Genomic DNA, 19115 nt, shown 5'->3' on the forward strand with positions numbered 1-19115 from the left:
AAGAGGCATAGGATTTTTTTTATGAGCATGGTCTTTTCGTAGTTCCACAGGCTAGTTTACGGTTGAAAATCTATTTCTGACGCGACGTAATGTACAACGGGCGTGCAGCGCTGTCGTGTTCGATGAATTTATTTCCCACGGAAAATTATTTTACCGCGGCCACAAACGTGTAATTTCTTCAATGCAATCTTTCACAAAAAAGATTTCTTAAAGAAAGGGAAAATATTCTGGAGAGATAGTTCTGTATCCACTGAATATTGATGAACATTGCAATTAAATTTGATCATGCACGCATTTTTTTCCGATGTATGCAAATTTTTTTCAAACGACGCCAGACAGTCTGACGTCATTCATACTTTGTTTGCGCACTGTTGCCAGGCAACAGCACGGACACCTTCACGGAAATATATAAACATATATATAAATATATGTTCGGCTCGAATTCGCACGGCTTAGCTCCCGAGCGCGGCCTTCGGCGGGCCTTCGGCCCGACAAATTTATTAACCTCGCTACGCTCGGGCCTTCGGCCCTCGCTTCGCGAGGAATAATAAGCGTTTCTTTCTTAGGCGTGAACAAAGACTTTTCTGAATAAATTTTCCTTTAGGAAACCATTCTGTCTGTTTTTCTTTCTAGTTTAATTGACAAAACGTGACAACTGCGTAATCTTGCGTAAACAAACACATGCACTCGAGACGGATCAAATTTTGCCTATGTGACGCGGGACAAATTTCATCGATTAATGGGTTAAAGATACTGACAAAGAGAAATTCCCACGAAACACCAATTTCAATCAGAATTCCCTTTTTTCAAAAAACAAAAACTTTTGCGACGGGGAGGGGGGGGGGGGGGAGGATGAAGCCAACACAAGATATCCCTGCCCGCTTTGCTAATTCCTGTTGGCCAGATAGATGCAAATTTAGACCAGGAATATACATTGCTTACAATATACTTGCTTGTACTATGCTTGAGCTGTAAAACAATCGACAAATGACAGCTGAGATTTTATCACGTCAACTTCTGGCGTTTACAACTGGATATGCCAGGAAAGAAGCCCAAGTTCACGCACATACGCGTCTTGTTTTATTCATGAGATCAAGACAAGGTAAGAAAAGGAAGGGCATGGGTTCTACTACAACTTCCTTGTACAAGATCCGTTAATTGTAACGGTTAAAATATTATCCATTAAAATACGACATCTTGCTAGAATGTGTCCTAGCGTGGTATTCAGTTGGTTAAGGTGGGGGTACACCTGAAAGCTGTTTTCACGCCGCTTTAAATCGGTCAAATGAAAATATCTTGTTCGCATTTCTTAGCAATACAAAAACCCTCCATTCATTACACAAATCAATGATTTGGGGTTTTTTATGAATTTTTGGGTGATTTTTAGGTATATTTGGAAGGAAATAATTTTTCTTGAAGGATTGGTAAAATTAAAAGAAATAAGAAATGTTGAAGATTTAGTGAGGTTTTTAAAATTAGAATTTGTAGTTAATAACTAATAGACGGATACCAAGTTTGTCTACTAGCAACCTGGGGTGCTCTTGCGTGAGTATCAACTGTCTGTTAGTGTTCCAAAAATCATTTTTTTCTTCTATCCATTCTTAAAACCTCTTCAAATTTCACTCAAATTCAGGTAGAGCCCCACCTAAAAAACACGTCTGTGAAGGACGTATCCATAAAAGGGGCACTGGTTCTTTCATCGCTTTCATTACGTGTTCTGTTCAGAAAATCCTCGAATGACACAGGCACCCTTGCCCACACTGATCGCTTCCTCTCTTTCTCTGGAAAATATACATCTGTTTGCAATAAAAGATGCAATGGTCTTCGTTTAAAGGACAACGCCCTTCTCGATGGACTGAAAATCGCAGATGAATCTCGATGAGAACTCATCAAAAATCACCGTTTAGTTTTAAACACAATCTGAAAGGGCTTTAATAAGGCCCAGTTCACACTTAGACGTTTAAAACGTTTCTAACCAAATTTTCAGTTCTGTGTTTAGGCCTTCCATCCGTCGCGTAGCGATGAAAACGGAAAGGCATCCTTAAGTCACATGTCTGAAAAAAAAAAAAAACAATAATAAATAAAATAACGGTATGCCAATTAAGTGATTGTTTCTAGTGAAATGTTATCGATCTTGACAGGCATTTAATATAAATATGTGAATTTCAGCGTTTTTCAAAAGATTATCACTTGTTTCATGCACGTTTGCCCACCATCAAATTTGAGTCAACGTACATGGGGCTCATTCCCACTCTCTTGTTTAGATTTATGATGGCTACATTCAGAACGGCAATCGTTAAAAAATAATACGAGCAGTACGAATTAACAACCACTTTGTAAAATCCCGCTAGGCCAGGTGAACATGAGTGGACGAGAAAACCGGTTAAACCAGTATTCATATTTGTAGCTAGGCCATATGAATGTACTGAAAAACTGTCATACCCAGCCTTCTATCTTGTTAATGCCCAAATGTAGGTCGTCTGAGATCTGGGTACTACTTAGGTGTTGAGTAAACAGAGTAAACAATCAATGCTTGGAAAGTTTCTTTTATTTTCTTTCTTTTATTTAAATGTAAATATATTCGTTATGTATGTCGAGAGACAAGGTGCATTTTTAGACACCCTTGTAGTTAAATATATATTTTTTACTTTTAATCTTTGAATTGAACATATTTACAGTTCCTTGCATACGTTCGTTGTTTACATGTAATTATTTACAGTAAAGAGATGAAATTGTTTCCATATTTTTCACCCCATATGAAAACAGTATATATTTTTTTTATTTCGCAACTGAACTTTGTTTCGAAATGGTACAGAAACTGTACTGTAACAAAGGACTATTAAATATTTCCTCCAATTTCACATGTTTATCTTTGGGGCAGGCCTCTGGGGAGTATTTTTTTAGTTGATACAATTACTTGAGGCGACAAAGTTTCGGCACGCCCGACAGTGAGAAGCTGTTACAGTCTCCCTATTTTTCCCGCCGCCTCCCAACTCCGCTACCCTCCCCTCGGTAATTTAGACACTCTCCCCAGATCGCGCTCGCTTTTACAAACCAAGATGGCGACAGGCCAGTCTCGGTAGGTTGAGGGTAAGCACTTGTTTCCATATCTCCAATTGCCCTCCCTCTCTTCAAGTTTTCATACACGAAGTATATATTACACTAGAACGCTGAATTTTTTGGCTAGATATACCAACCCTCCATATAAATGCTAACCCTAACCCTAACCCTAAGCTAAATTAAGCTAACCGGAGTGCTATTTAAGCTAACCGGAGTGCTATTTAGGCTAATTTTTTAGGCTAACCGGAGTGCTATTTATGCTAACCTGAGTTTACTTCATGTAATGTTAAGGAAATGTCCAAGGGCAGTTTGAGGTATGGAAACAACACCTAACGGAGTATTCGGTCGATTTGTTCGCCCGTTACAGCGCGGCGGCTAGTTTTTAACTACTGTAAACGCCGAGAAAGCAGCAGGCAGAGGAATAAGGTAATGCATTAACTGTTAAAGCTCTTTTGACCGGCATCACCTCGTGTATTTCTCTCAGGAAATACATTGACAAGGAGATCGTAGAATTTGCAAAGAACAATCCTGAAGTTATGCACCTATCAATGTCAAGCCCGAGGGGGGGAGGGGGGGTGTCGAGCAGGGGTGGGGATTTTGACATTTTCTTAAAAATGATTTAAATTCTCCACCCCAGGGACAACATAATTGACCCAAAAAAATTGGGTAGGGGTGTGCAGCCCCCTTCCCAAAACCCTTACCCTATTTATGACCAAAATCCGCGATTTTTCCTACCCTATTTATGACCTGACCAAAAATTTGATACCCTATTTATGACCTGATAGGGTCTGGTCAACTTCAGTTCAAAACTCCCCTGCGCGTCACAAGCCGTTGCAGCACGTATACAGTTGCTGTAAACATCATGGTGAAGAAGTAGCTTCTTCTTAAAAAAAAAAAAAAACGAATTCCAGACTAGAGTACCCTGTTTATTACCAAAATGGCTAAAATTGATACCCTATTTATGACCAAAGCAGCTGAAAAACCATATCCTTTAGCGCAACACATACCTATATAGCCCATATAAGGGAGTAGCCCCGCCCCCCCAGGCTCAACCCACATATGACACTGAGTCTGGGAATCGAACCTGGGCCATATGTATGCTGTGAGGCGAGTGCTTTCACCACTGCGCCATCCCTCCTCCCCCTCGGTAGTACAGATGTCTCACCCTAGTGGTCTGCTGAGTACACTTGATTGTAAAAACGTTGTCACTTAAGGTGGCCGAACACAGTTTGCGCGCGCTTTACAGATTCTGTCAGTGATGCTATTAAGCGCACGCTAGGGTTGTGGTACGCAAATACAGCGGTCGATAAAGTGATCCCTCAATTTCACATGAAATGGATAAATAACTAAGTTTCTCGTTTCTGTTTTTTTTTCTTTTCTTTCCGAGCAAAAAAGTCATTCACCAAGGCCTTTTGCATGCTTTTCATCTTTGCCATGAAACCCAATTAAAGCCACGCATGTGCATTTGACCAAAAAAATGTGACTGGTTGTTTTCGTGGAAATGAACTGTTTTCTAAGGAACCGCTCATTAGAATTTCGATGCATTTGGCATGAAAATAGTTCCCTAAAAGCGTAACTCGCCTACAAAGAGAAACCTTAATCTAACAGAGAGTATCTTCACAAAACATTAAAATGCAAAATCAATATTTACAGGAGACCTCTCTGTTAAAATTACATGAAAGTAGTGCAACTGTGTCAGTGTTTTTTGAGTTTTTCTGGATCCAAAACATGGAAAAAATCTAATGAGTACATTTTCTAAAAATAAAGGAAACCTACTATTTATGGACGTTTAATAGTTCGCTGCGTTGCCATGGAAACGGTACTTAGCTCAACAAGACGTACGAAAATGCATTCCTTCTTAGTTAGTCTTACCCCATACCAATTTTGGGCGTCCAGAAGCAGGTAGTTTCCAAATAACGTCTTCTATCACCTGTACACTAAAAAACTGTATTCGGCCACGTTAAAAGGTATAAACCGTGAAGGATAAGACCCAACAACTTTCTAGGAAGTGTTTGACCTATCAGCTTATTTATCTTCATGTTGTTAGAAAATAAAAGTATGTGCAGTTTTTAGGGCTTAAAATTCACATATTGTTCACAGACAAAGAAAAAGACACAAAATATGCACATGCCAATTAAATTATCCTATAATTTCACCAGGTTGCATTGTTTACAATAATATTGAAAGTTTACACAGGACAACTTTTTTCAACTGAGTGTACCCTTGCAAAAATTTCAGCGAGATCTCGCCGAGATCTCGGTTATCTCGCCGAGATTGGCGAGATCTCGGCGAGTTGACCGAGATCTCGCCGAGATTTCAGTAATTCTCGGCGAGAATTTTAGCGGGCAAAAAAATTCTGCGAGATCTCGCCGAGATCGCGTTAATCTCGCCGAGGTAAGCGAGATCTCGCCGAGGTAACCGAGATCTCGACGAGATTTCAGTAATTCTCGGCGTGATTTTTAGAGGGCAAAACTTTCAGCGAGATCTCGCCGAGATTGCGATAATCTCGCTGAGGGAGGCGAGATCTCGGCGAGATTTCAGTAATTCGCGGCGAGATTTTTAGAGGGCAAAACTTTCAGCGAGATCTCGCCGAGATTGCGTTAATCTCGCCGAGGGAGGCGAGATCTCGGCGAGATTTCAGTAATTCGCGGCGAGATTTTTAGGGGCACCGAGACAGGCGAGATCTCGCCGAGACAAATGTGATCTCGGCGAGAAAACCAAAATCTTGCCGTGACAACCACGATCTCGACAAGCCACCGCGATCTTCGCCAGATTCGAAACGAAGACATGTGAACTCTTCAGTGGTAAGGATTAAGTTATGAGCTTGAATGAGTTAAAACTTCAGCTTAACCCTCGGTAAAAATATTGTTTACTTTCATTTTTTTCATGCTATAACTGGAAATTGATGAGCTTCAACTAATTGATTTAAATTGTTGGCCGAGATCGCACTTCGGCAGATTAATATTAGTGCGCGTCTTTAATACGATAAAAGTGAGAGGAACGCTACTCATACCGGACGCTCGTTAACATACTTATTTACTATATCATAAAATGAATTCATTGACCTGATAATGTTATCGTTTTATTGTCTAAATCTTTAACTCACCTTTTTAGGGGATTTTTGTCCCTCAAAAGGCCGTTTCAGCCATGTCGTAATGCCTGCTGCGAACGATTTTTCGGTACAGGTAGCACAATTTTTGAAAACGCGTTCTTTCCCTTTTCATTACACTGTCTTCAGTTGTCGACATATTTGATTGTGCTCTTTTCCCTCACAATCTGTCTCTCAATCCTCGTAAACAACTTGCCGTCTCCGCGGCTTACCACTTGACAAATGGCGCGAAAGTCCCCAATAACAACGTGAATTGGTCGATGTGATTGGTTAATTCAACGGCGATGCTCGCGTAAGCTAAAAAAAAGTTTGACTGAAATTTGAGGTTTGCGAGGCCACAAAAATTAAATATGAAAAGTTAAGCTTCATGACAAGTTAACCATTCGTTTATGGCTGGAAATCATGATAAAAGAACCCGTGGTCAACTGGAGAATAGCACACAAGGGATATGATGGGCACTGGTCAACTAAAATGATGCTGATTAAGTTAACAAACTACGGTACCCGAACTAACTGAACCAAACTGAACTGCACACTATGAACTCAGTCACCGTACATTTTTTGCGGAATGTCCTGGATATATAATGAGCTGAAGAAGGAGGACTTAAAATTTGCTAAAAGGATGTTCAAGCTCGTTAAGCTATAAGCGTGTTAAGAATCAACTCAGTGGAAGTGACCATCAAGTTTGCGCGAGAATTGAGATTTTAATGGCTTTCTTCCACAGCCTTGTATGTCTTGATTGAGAAAGAGGTTAGTTTCTTACATGTATATTATTTATCCGTATTTCATCTTACTTAATAGCTTAAAGAAACACTGAGAGTAAAAGAGTTTCTTTAGAAATCGATAGAAGCTTTCACAAAGCGTAATTAGCTACACGAACGATTTCATCTTTATAACTCGAAACCTCGAAGGTAAAATTTTTGAAATAAATTGTTGGTGATTCACAACTTCTATATTCGTTTTCAATTTGAAGCAGTTAGTTGGCGTAATTCATTTACATCATAAGCTTACCGCTTAGTTTCGTTCTTTTGTCCAGATTTCCCAGCCGTAATGATTCAAATGATAAGGTAGAAACTAAGTGGTTGTTTACTTACAGACGGTCATATATTCACTTTTTCGTGGAAAATGCTTAAAGGCGTCTTGAGAACGTAGTTCGGTTATGAGTATCCTTCCAATGTTATTCCGCTGATTAAGAATTTCAAACCAAAAAGCTTTACTTTCACGTCAAATTTTCAGTACACCGCTGCGGCTCGCTCGCCGAGATCCTGCCAGGGATTCCTCGCCGCGTTTTTGGCCGCCGAAATTCTCATCTCACCGAGATCTCGCCACTAATCTCTCAACGTTTTTGGCCGCCGAGATTTGGCGAGATCTTGCCGAGATCTCGCCACTTATCTCGGCGCGTTTTTGGCCGCCGAGATTTGGCGAGATCTCGGCGCGTTTTTGGCCGCCGAGATTTTCATCTTGCCGAGATCTCGCCACTAATCTCGGCGCGTTTTTGGCCGCCGAGATTTGGCGAGATCTCGGCGCGTTTTTGGCCGCCGAGATTTTCATCTTGCCGAGATCTCGCCACTAATCTCGGCGCGTTTTTGGCCGCCGAGATTTGGCGAGATCTCGGCGCGTTTTTGGCCGCCGAGATTTTCATCTTGCCGAGATCTCGCCACTAATCTCGGCGCGTTTTTGGCCGCCGAGATTTGGCGAGATCTCGGCGCGTTTTTGGCCGCCGAGATTTTCATCTTGCCGAGATCTCGCCACTAATCTCGGCGCGTTTTTGGTCGCCGAGATTTGGCGAGATCTCGGCGCGTTTTTGGCCGCCGAGATTTTCATCTTGCCGAGATCTCGCCTCTAATCTCGGCGCGTTTTTGGCCGCCGAGATTTGGCGAGATCTCGGCGCGTTTTTGGCCGCCGAGATTTTCATCTCGCCGAGATCTCGCCACTAATCTCGGCGCGTTTTTGGCCGAGATCTCGTCGAGATGAAAATCTCGGCGGCCAAAAACGCGCCGAGATTAGTGGCGAGATCTCGACCGAGATCGCGGCGAGATAAAAATCTCGGCGGCCAAAAACGCGCCGAGATCTCGGAAAAATTTTCACAAGGGATATACACAACAAAAATGCATATGAAATCAAGTGTGGTTGTGTATTGTACTTATCTTAGTCATGCTGATCAATTGGTGTTGAATAAAAACCATTAAGGCTGGTTGAGACTGCTTGACTTTTGCTTATGTCATACCAAGAGGTGAAGACGATGGAAGTGAAATACTTGAAATACATTAATTTGAACTGGGGATGAAAGAATGCTGCTTAAAGGGGAAGTATTATGCAAATTTGCTGTCATTTCAAAACCCAAAAATGTTTGTCTGTCAGCGGAAACAAAAAAATAATTGTCAAATTTGTTATAAATAATTTTTATCACCACATGACAGTGCAATAAAACTGTCGATAAGTGCCCCTGGCCAGAGACAGAGTAGGATGGTATGGATTGAAACTTGAAAAATGTTAGGCTAATATTTTTCAAGTTCTTCCTTTTTTGTTTCCAAAATGCACTAGAACAGATCACAAGTTGTTCCTTTCAAGAATTGAGTTGGCTTCTTTCCTCTTGTCATTCTAGAATTAATTTTGGCAGCCGATTGAAGGTCTTGTTTCATCATTTTTAACATTTGAAAGATACCAAAAACCCCACGATACAGTGGGAAGTGTTTGACCTATCAGCTATTTATCTTCATGTTGTTAGATAATAAAAAGTTGTGCGGTTTTTAGGGCTTAAAATTCGCATATTGTTTGCAGACAAAGGAAAAGACACAAAATATGCACACGCCAATAAAATTATCCAATAACTTCACCAGGTTGCATTGTTTACAATATTGAAAGTTGCACAGGACAACTTTTTTCAACTGAGTGGATACACAACAAAAATGCATATGAAATCAAGTGTGGTTATGTATTGTACTTATCTTAGTCATGCTGATCAATTGTCAAGTTTCTTATAAATAATTTTTATCACCCCAGTACAATAAAACTGTGGATTAGTGCCTCTGGCCAGAAACAGAGTACATGTAGGCTGATACTTCCCCTTTAAGATGCAGACATTACTGCAATGGCTTGCAGTGCAAGTGTATCACTTCCAAATTTTTTTGTATTTATCTACTTTTGTGTTTTAGTGAATGGCAACAGTAAAATAGTGGAAGTGAAGAACAAAACTCCAGAGGAGATCGAAGAGTGGGTTGAAAGACTTAGGCATGAATCAGGAGTTAAAGTACAAAGGATAAGACAATTTTGGCACACCGAGAATCCTTCCATACAAGGAACATGCACACCATTCCTATAAACAAACCACCATCACTGAGACGGTCAACTGTCAATGAATCTACGGCGCAAAGACAATCAAGCAGTTGAATCTGTGTGAATGTAACCAACATTGCAGACATTGGCGAGAAATTACCAAGTTTGGTCTTGTTCAAGAAGGTGATAGTGACACCTTTTTTTGTCCCCTACTTGTGCAACTCTTTTCCACTTATTACCTTGCAAAAAGCTAATGTTTTGAGAGGGTTGTTCAAGTTGGGAAAGATTTTGGCAACAAAAACTGTAAAGTGGCCGGCTTGAGCAGTTCAATGGGCCATTTCTGAGTTGCTAAATAAACCTCATTATGGAAGTGAGGCTAAGGGCAAAACTTTTGATAAAAAAATTAGTTTTGTTTGCATATGAATGTAAACTAAATTTGTAATAAAAACGATTCATGAAGCCTCACTTTCTTAATGAGGTTCAAAGCAACTTGAAAATGGCCTTCCAGTATTTGTATAAAGCTGTAGCTTTAAAGAAAACACAGTGTCAACATACATTTGGTGAATTTGTTGAGTCAATGAAGACAGTCTTTATGTAGTGATCATTTTCTTTACTCTCCTGAGCTGTATGCTTGATTTAGTAGAGATATTGTAGTGAGAAATAAGGTGCTGATCATTATTAAGATGTTTAGAAAGGTTTTAACACCCCTGCCAGACTAATCCCTCTAAATATGTCCCTGCAAGGGCAAGTAATTCATGGTAAGGTACCATATAGTCACCCACATAACCCTAACCCTAATCCTCCATATACTCACCCTTACCTTACCATCAATAATATTACTTGCCCCTGCAAGAAATAAAATCCCTTTGGCTTTTAAAGGGTGGAGGGATGAATTTACTTGAACATCTGAATAAAGTGTAAAAGTAAAGAAACAATAGGTTATTTCCGAGATGCTTCGATCCTCATTATGAAAGCGAGGCTAAGTGCAAAGTTTTTGTTATGAAAATTAGTTTTAATTCATATGCAAACAAAACTTATTTTCATATGAAAAGTTTTGCACCTAGCCTCGCATTCATAGTGAGGTTCACAGCAACTCGGAAATGGTTTATTGAATTCTTACATTTTTGAAGTTTTTTTTTTTGTGTTATTACTTTCAGCATATTATGGTCCATCAGCAATTGTGTGAACCTTTAAAGTTTATTTAATAAAAAAAATATTACTTGCTTCATCAAATCTTCATGTTGTTCTCATATGAAAGTAGAAAATAGATTCCTTATCACTTTTTTCTTCCCCCTGCTTTTGAGGCATATAAAAGCATCAAATTTCACTTCCGATTGGGTACAATACAGCGTAAGATGGGAGACTGGGGATAATGGGGCTGTGATGTCAATACAAGAACACTTAGTATGTCACGTTTTCAAACGCCGAAAACAGACACACAGTGCTGATTAGTCTCTGTTTACCGTCTGTGTTTTACCGTTTGAATACATGACATACTTAACTAAAAATACTTGAAACCTTTTTTTGGTAAAAAATGACAGAAATAATTTAGTACACTCAGACTCACCAATAACTTATCAGCTTTGCGTTCCAAAACTGAAAGCCTTATCTTAAAAGGGGAAGTATCACGAAAATTTGATGTCATTTCAAAACCCAAAAATGCTTGTCTGACAACAGAAACAAAAAATAATTGTCAAGTTTTGTTATAAATTATCACCCCAAAGTAATACAACTGTAGATTAGTGCCCCTGGCCAGAGACAGAGTAGGCCCGTATGAATTGAAACTTGAAAAATGTTAGGCTAATGTTTTTCAAGTTATCATATTTTTGTTTCCAAAATGCGCTAGAACAGAGGACGAGTTGTTCCTGTCGTCGTTCCAGAATTATTTTGTAGCAAAGCGAAGGTCTTAATTCAACATTTTTAACAAAAGAGGTAAAAGAAAAAACCCATGATACTTCCCCTTTAAAGGATCTTCTAATTTTCTACGTTTAACGACGGTACCTACAATCAATGAAGTATTTTTGCATACTTTGTGACTATGCGGAAAAGCTTATCTTAGTATGGGCTAATGAAATCCAGAAAGATAATTTGGGGTAGCGGGGTATTTCAGTTTGTGAGATAATTAAGCAACAATTATTCTAAAAAGCAGTAACATACAAAGCAATGTATGGCATTTTTTTCCAAATGTAGTTTTATTATCTCTAAAAAAAATGCATGGTTACCCCAAGTTTTCTTTTTGGATACCAAGAAACATACTTGCGTACATCGGTAAGACGCGTTGCTTGATCCTATTTCCTATTCTTAAATTTCTCTTCACATTAATTTTCACGAAAATGCATTTTTTTCTTTCGTTCACTCGGCCAAGGTAATAGATGATTAAAATTGGAGCGAAAATCATTAAAGTTTCCTCAGACCAACCCACGTGACTTGGTCGTGATCCTATTGTCACCCTAACATTGCTGATTCCTAGAAACCATCTTGAACTTTCCCAGAATAAAATTATACAAGGGAATACACTGGCATCGCATCTGTTTCACTTCATGGCTTCTCAGTGAAGAAAAAAAAACTGCGGGTGTTCATATTAACCTTGCTTCACTCATGTGGTTCTAACTTTACAGTCTGTGCATGAAATGTTGATGTGTGATAGTTCAGATGTTATTGAACGCAAGTGTAGCCACTGGGATTAGACTGTTTCAGAAATCATTTACACAGTATTTCGGTAAGATCGACAGCGAGGAATCTTTTACACCCTACTACACAGCAGGTTGTCAGAGGAGCAGTCTATGAAGTTGACAGTAAAGAAAATATTTCAATCAGTGAGATTAAAACTTGAATTTATGTGAAAATAAAACCAGGAAAATAAAATGGCAATTTTTATGCCAAATAACTTCCCCTGTAATACTTCAAAACAAATATACCAGTAAACCTTTATTGTAATAACGAAAACTGTTCAATTTACAAACTTGTATGAGTTGTTAAATTACACGATATAACCACAGTAGGTTTGGGAGAACTTTAATGTTTATGTTAGCTTAAACAAACACTTTGCAGTTTTCCCAAACTCTCTTGAGTGCTGACATGACCTCTTCCTAGACTAGTGTTGACTTAAGGCCAATATCAGTGTTCATTAGTATACACAGTGATTACACAAGATTATAAACCATTAAAAACACTTCAATGAAAGTTAATATTTCTGACCAGTGGTTTAATTACATCCATTTAAAAATCATTTTTGTCTCAACAGAAATTAGATCATGCGGTCTCAAAATTCTTTCCAGCTCTTAAGAAAGCCACATTACTCAAATAAATGATTCTCTTGCTACAAACTGTATTACAAGCACCAGTCACTATTGATAACTGTATAAGTGAGTACATTTTTGTGGGGAATAAAAATAAGAAAATAAGAGTCCACAAATTATATTTAACGACGCGCGTTGGATATGAGATGATAGATGTGCGAAGTGCCAAGTTGGCTATAATCATGTCATATCCAACAAGCGTGAGTGAAATAATTGTCTTATTAAAAACAATCAAGAAATACTGCTAGATTTTACTGATTTCGCGTTGCAAGAATTATTACAATACAGTTTAATGGTCTCTATTTCTTGAGCATGGTATAATGGCTCATATACCATGGCCGCTAAGCCAATCAAATCACTCGAATTGCATTATACAATGATCCAGTTTTTAATAAAATATAAATTTTATATCAACTGCATGGACATGTATTTTGAAATCAAATCATTAACATCCAAGGATCTGATTCAACTGTCCCAAAATGCAGGTATATTTTCATAATTTATACAAATTATCCTGGCCAAATTGTTTGGAACGGAGGCCTTACTTGGGCCGATATGCAGACATGATTTTACTTCTATGCATTCTCTCTCCATTACAATAGCGATGAAAAAAGACAAATCAACAAGTGTAAATCCTCAGCATTAAACAGAGGGGGAGGGAGACATTATGTTAATGAGCAACTTATGGGGAAGATGTCGATGTTGTTGAAGCAGAGTAAATTGGGAAAAATTGCCAAAACAGTCAAGTATCGCTAATGTCGTATTGGCCAGGATAATAGTTGCATGTGGAGCTGTCAATGTAGTTCTGGGAAACTTTTTCACTACTCATACTTGTAAGCAGATGAAAACCAACTACAGTCGAACCTGTATAAAACGGCCACCCTCGGGACTTGAGTAACTGGCCGCTTAATACAGGATCACTAAAAATACTCACTGGGCGTGGTCTAATGTCAATTTTAATGGCGTATCATACAAAAACACTTCATGCAAGGAAACAATAGGACAATCAACACTCTTTCAAGTAATCAATACTTTAAACAAAGTTCAGTGCCAACTTGTAACTTAACAGTATAATATACGTAATGTTGTGTAAAAGTACTATACAATAAATTGTCCTCTACTCTCCTACGGTATACAGTGCTCTATTTCTATGACTTACAGCTCACAACAAAATTTCTCATTCTGTCATTTCATAGTTGTTACGCTCAATGTTCAATGTCACATGGCTGAAGAACAAGTTAATTAAAGAAGAATTTCTTGCTAAAGAGTGAAACATATTCAAAACAAACTTTTTTTTGGGTTCGTAATATGTTACTGTACTTTAGCACATTGCGAACATCTGAAAAGCGTTAACCACATTAAACGGCTGAGTATCAGCTTACAGTAGCTTTGTACATGTTATTTCTTTATAGTGAGTCTGGATCACATTTTAAACACAATAAAATACCGCAAAAAATAACATATGGGTTAGTTTCCATTCAAGGGTGGCCGCTTAATACAGGTAAAAATAACAAAGAAAGACAAACATAAGACTGCTACAGGGTGGCCGCGGCCGCGGCCGCTTAATAGAGGTGGCCGCCTAATACAGGTAACAAATACAGCGTTTGTATGAGCAAATGATTGGGACTTTGAAAACTGGCCGCTAAATAGAGGGTGGCCGCTTAATACAGGGCCGTTATGTACAGGTTCGACTGTATAATTTTAACAATACTTCAAATTACTTAGTAAGGAAAATAATTTATCAGTTTCCATGAAAATAGTTTCTCAAAAATATAATCATTTATCAGGATCAAGATAACTTAATGAAAAAGAGCTTTAAAAAATGAGAAATTCCAGCATCCTTTGCCATATAACAGGTAAAAAACAAGGGCAGCTAATTAAAAGTTGCACTCCTTGATTGGTTATTTTCAAGGCTCCTCGATGAGTTAAAAATAACCCCAACATTACTGCAGAGCAGCAAAATAACTAACCGTTTTTAAAAAAAACCCTTTGAACATCTACAACAATTAAGGCCAGGCAAACTTTATAAAAAAAAGGTTGTAACTATAAACCTTAATTGCCATCTCACCATTCTAATAAGATTAATAACTGGATTACACTGTGTGTGAAGATGACTCGGGGAGCATTCTTTTAGGACTATGCTGTAATAGGAATACAAAGAGTAGATAGGAATAGGCAGAATTGCATTCTTTGCAGAAATAAATTCTGTGTATTCCTTTATTCCTGAACCACAATATAAGAATAAACAGAATTGTTCTAACAGAATACACCCTCAATATATCTACACTCTTCATGCTATTTTAAAACTTGTATATTTTCGTAAGTTTTCTTCATCACAAATGATATTGAATTATACATTAAAAGCTCTCAGAAAAAAAAACAAAAGTTAAAACATCAGTAAACGTAGTTACTGTTACAGTCGAAAGCTAAGCAGTAATGGCTGTCTTCATGGTCACTTGATAATCCTGAATTGTCGCGAAGAAAAATGAGTTAATTGTTGTCATGAAACTTCCTTTGTTTTAGTTTTCACTAAAAAAAATGTTGATTTGTGTTTCAGAATCCCACTCTAGAGAACAATTACCTTTCTATTAAGGAAAATATCTCTAATAGCCACAGCAATGTGACCCTCCATGCTCACTGTAATCCCGGCTATAGAAAAAATCATGTCTTCAGTTACTACTATTCTCCTCACGAACTCACCATCTTTAGTGTATATTGCCACACATAGGTGGTTTGTTTCTAGTTCCCCTCCAGCGACGACAACAAATTCACCAGATGGATGACATGCAATACGCCTGTACACATCTCCTTTGTTGTTAATGTTGAATTTACGCTGCTGTTCACCATCTTCGGTGAATATGAACACGCAGGAACCATTCAGTGTCATGACCTGGCCATCAGGACTAGCAGTGATATCACTTGCATCCTTCAGTATCTCTTCTCCAAAGCTGTGTACATATCTCCCCTCATGCTCGTACACATGCAAAGTCCGTCTTCCCAGTATCAGCACTTTGTTATTGGTGACTGCCAGTCTGCCCCAGTCCTCTCCCCTCACAGGAAACTTGTGTAGTAGGTCAGCGGTCTGACTGAATACCTGAACTTCCCACTCAGCCCCATTCCTCCACGCCCCGACCAATACAAAGATGTTGCTATTGTTCATATCAGAGGCGACATCAAAAACATGTAAGCCCGTCTCAGTGTCATTACGTTCAGGGTGAAATTGGAGAACAAACTTTCCGCTGCTGTCAAACACTTTCACACTTTCATCTGACTCGTCTGCTGTAATAAACTGTCCATCTGCGTTTGTAGCGATACCCCTAGGTTTCTTCAGCTTGTGCTCTTTTTCACCCTCCTGACCAATTGACCATGGTGTGACACAGCAGTGCTCCATACCTTGTTTCTGCAACACTTTAGAAACTCTTCCATCAAAGAGCAGATCCACTTTCTCTTCCCCGGTATCAAGACAAGGCCAGTCGTACAGCGGGTTGTTGCTAAAACTGACCATCAGAAATACATCGTAGATGGTGCGATTCACATGACAAGTGGCGGAAATGATCGCCCTTCGTTCTTCTTTACTAAACCGAGCCCGGAAGCCTCCTTTAAGCTCGACAGTAAAACATTCCTGAACAGCTGACAGACTGTGTAGCTCTTCAATGCACACTCTACACGCTGCTAATGCGATCTCGGGATTGTCTATTCTCTCCAATATTGTCGACATTACTCGATATTGCATGGCCAGTACGCGATCAGACAATTCCAAAGCTTCATTAGCGAATGCTTCTGTCGCTTTTCTGCGGGCATCTTTGAATCTGTCTTTTGCATCGGCAAGCGCCCTAGTAGCTGACTCATCCAGGTCAGTAAGCTCCAGTCTTTTCATTCCTTTTGCCAGAGAAACTGCTTCAGCACTAGCTGTTCCAGCTGCTGCTTCTTCCTTTATCGTGCCGTGCTCCCTTCTGCGCAATGCCTTACCAAACACTTCATACAGCAACTCGATTCCTTCTTTAAAGAAGCTGATGCTTGCTAACAAATCTTTTCTTGCCAAGCCCTTCAACTGCGACTTGATATCGTCGATTTCACGCACGATCAAGCCACGGAATTTCTGATCTATTACGTCGCCATCCTTCAACTTTTCTGCTGCCTTATCCCTTCCTTTATTCACGAGCAAGCCGATGGTGGCTTTAAAGACAGCCGTTATTATTGAGGACATCACAGCTAAAGAGCAAGCCTAACAATGCTAACAGTTATATTCTCTAAGCTAATTGAGCTTGTTGATAGTGTTGTGGCGTTGCTAACTAGACAGGAAACATTTTTACATATTACCGCCTGTAAATTAGATTTCGAAACAAAGAAATAAGAGTTCATAGTTCAGTGCCTTACAAGAGACTGAAAGCGGGCGTCTTTCACCTGTCGCAATCAATGTCTAGAAATATTTATCTTTAACGAATCAAATGAGAAAGGAAACGATGTGTCAAGTGCGAAAACAATGACTGTCAAAGGGTTTTTTTATTGCCGCTTCTACCCTCAAGCTGCGTCCATAACGTATCGCACTGTTAAAGCTTTTCTTTTTAATATGCTTAACAAGTTGACAAGTCATGAAAGGTGTTAGCCATCAGTGATCGCGACTTGATATGATCGTTCAATTCATTCGTTTTTTGCAACAGTTGTCACTCACATAGCTGTAAGTGTTAACCGCGACGTTTCGACCGCTAAACCGCTGGTCTTCACTGATTAGGTGGTTGTGTCGACTGGTTGTCAGTATCAATATAAGTAGTAACACCATGTTTGACATCCTTGCTTTGGATGTTGGTGATTGGAGGATTTCGATTCTTGTTGTTCGGACTGCTACATAAAGCGTCGCGATCAGACATCAACAACTAGGTTAGCCTGAGTAAAGAGAGGTCGTTTCGCGGTGCCGCCACTGCGTTAAACGTTGACGTCTGTTTATTCAAACTACAGCCATGTGAAACAATCGTGAGACGAACGATCAATTTGAGCTATCATGGTTGTCATTCCGTAAGGGCGGTGGAGGGGAGCGTAGTATGGAGGCGTATTTAGTAAGCAATGCTTCTGTAACTCCCTTTCAAGAGTCCTGATCATAACAGCAACTCAGTCTATTGAGTGGAAATTCGCTTTCATTCATTTTATCTTTAAGATAGCTGTCCATAGCGTTACGAGGTGGCAGAGGATACTGAATCTCATTATCGTCAATATGTAATCAAAGATCCTTAAATCCAAACTCAACGACACCGTTTGTTATGAACACATGCACCGTTAACCGCGTTAGGTCCTTAATTTAAACAGTACGGTTTCATAAAACGTTTAGAGTAATGATTGCCATTATCAGAAGAAAAGCTAATCATCTGTTTTATCAACAGTTTAAATAACTGATCGCGTCTTAAAATTGGCCTCCACATTAAAAAAAAAAAAAAAAAAAAAAATCTGGCTGATTTCGAATTATAACGTGATGAATCTGTTTTCGCGCGAGATTTTTCCCAACTCGCGCGCCAGCTTCTCGCCGACTCCTGAGACAAAAGAAAAGTAAAACTCCTTGAAGCTAGCTGTCTTAGAAACCACCGTAGCCTTTTTATTTTCACCGCTAGTTCCGTTTCTAAAGCTTCTTTTTGTTTAATTAAAAACTGAATAAAATAAAATGACGCCAAAGCGTTATCATAAATCCATTTGTGACCAACATTTTAAAGTCCCCTGACCCGTAACAAAGTACTGCATCCAACTGATGAATTGTCCTTGTTCTTAAACATGAGTGAAATTCATTTGACTGCTTATTATCTGTCTTGTGCATATCTTTGATCTGTTGGTAGCTCCTTTCATAAAAAACATGTACAGCTCTGTAACGTTTTGACGCATCTATAGGTTTGGTATAGCTCCAGATAAACTAATATTGTGCTGCGCTCTTGGCCTAAAATTAGAAAAATGTAAAGACAAAACAACCAAAGCAAGTTGCTACAAAAACGCCAACATCTCTTAATTTAAATTTCGACATCTTATGGAGACTAAATGAATATCTCCTATTAATATGAAAGTTACCAGTCAATTTTAATTGAACGTATTTGTTCAACACCTTCCATGAGTCCTGAGAAACATTCTTAGATTCTTTCACAAAATATTTGCCGCCGGCAAAAAGCAATAGTAATTTGGGAAGGATGATTTAGGCCGGAATTTTGAGGGAGAATCTCATTAAGATGCAATAGATTGTTAGTGCTTATCTGTTAATGGATTTACTCAATGAAGGTGTAAGAAAAATGAAATAAATCGAAAATCGACTGAATTTAAGTTCATTTCAGTCGCCAAAATCGCCACACTCGCCAAAAACGCCAATGAGATGCCTGTGTTTTACCTAAGAGCTCGTGTGAG

At 39.0% G+C, this 19115-nt stretch overlaps 1 protein-coding gene and 1 long non-coding RNA gene across 2 annotated transcripts in view; both read right to left on the reverse strand.

Annotated features, from left to right (window-relative positions):
• LOC146483080 (uncharacterized) overlaps positions 1–19115 on the reverse strand; it is a 286359-nt gene that overhangs the window by 109908 nt on the left and 157336 nt on the right. The gene's annotated exons all lie outside the window — the stretch shown is intronic.
• On the reverse strand, positions 12530–16950 carry LOC146483086 (uncharacterized). Its single transcript, XM_085106223.1, has one exon. The coding sequence runs from the start codon at positions 16948–16950 to the stop codon at positions 15310–15312; it is 1641 nt and encodes a 546-aa protein (XP_084962349.1). The 3' UTR covers positions 12530–15309.

The sequence above is a fragment of the Pavona decussata genome, unplaced genomic scaffold, assembly GCF_977016875.1.
Source record: "Pavona decussata unplaced genomic scaffold, jaPavDecu1.1 SCAFFOLD_40, whole genome shotgun sequence".
Taxonomy (NCBI): domain Eukaryota; kingdom Metazoa; phylum Cnidaria; class Anthozoa; order Scleractinia; family Agariciidae; genus Pavona; species Pavona decussata.

Bases quoted from the DNA above. Each gene is read 5' to 3' on its own strand.
- LOC146483086 (XM_085106223.1), bottom strand. From the start codon at position 16,950: ATGTCCTCAATAATAACGGCTGTCTTTAAAGCCACCATCGGCTTGCTC.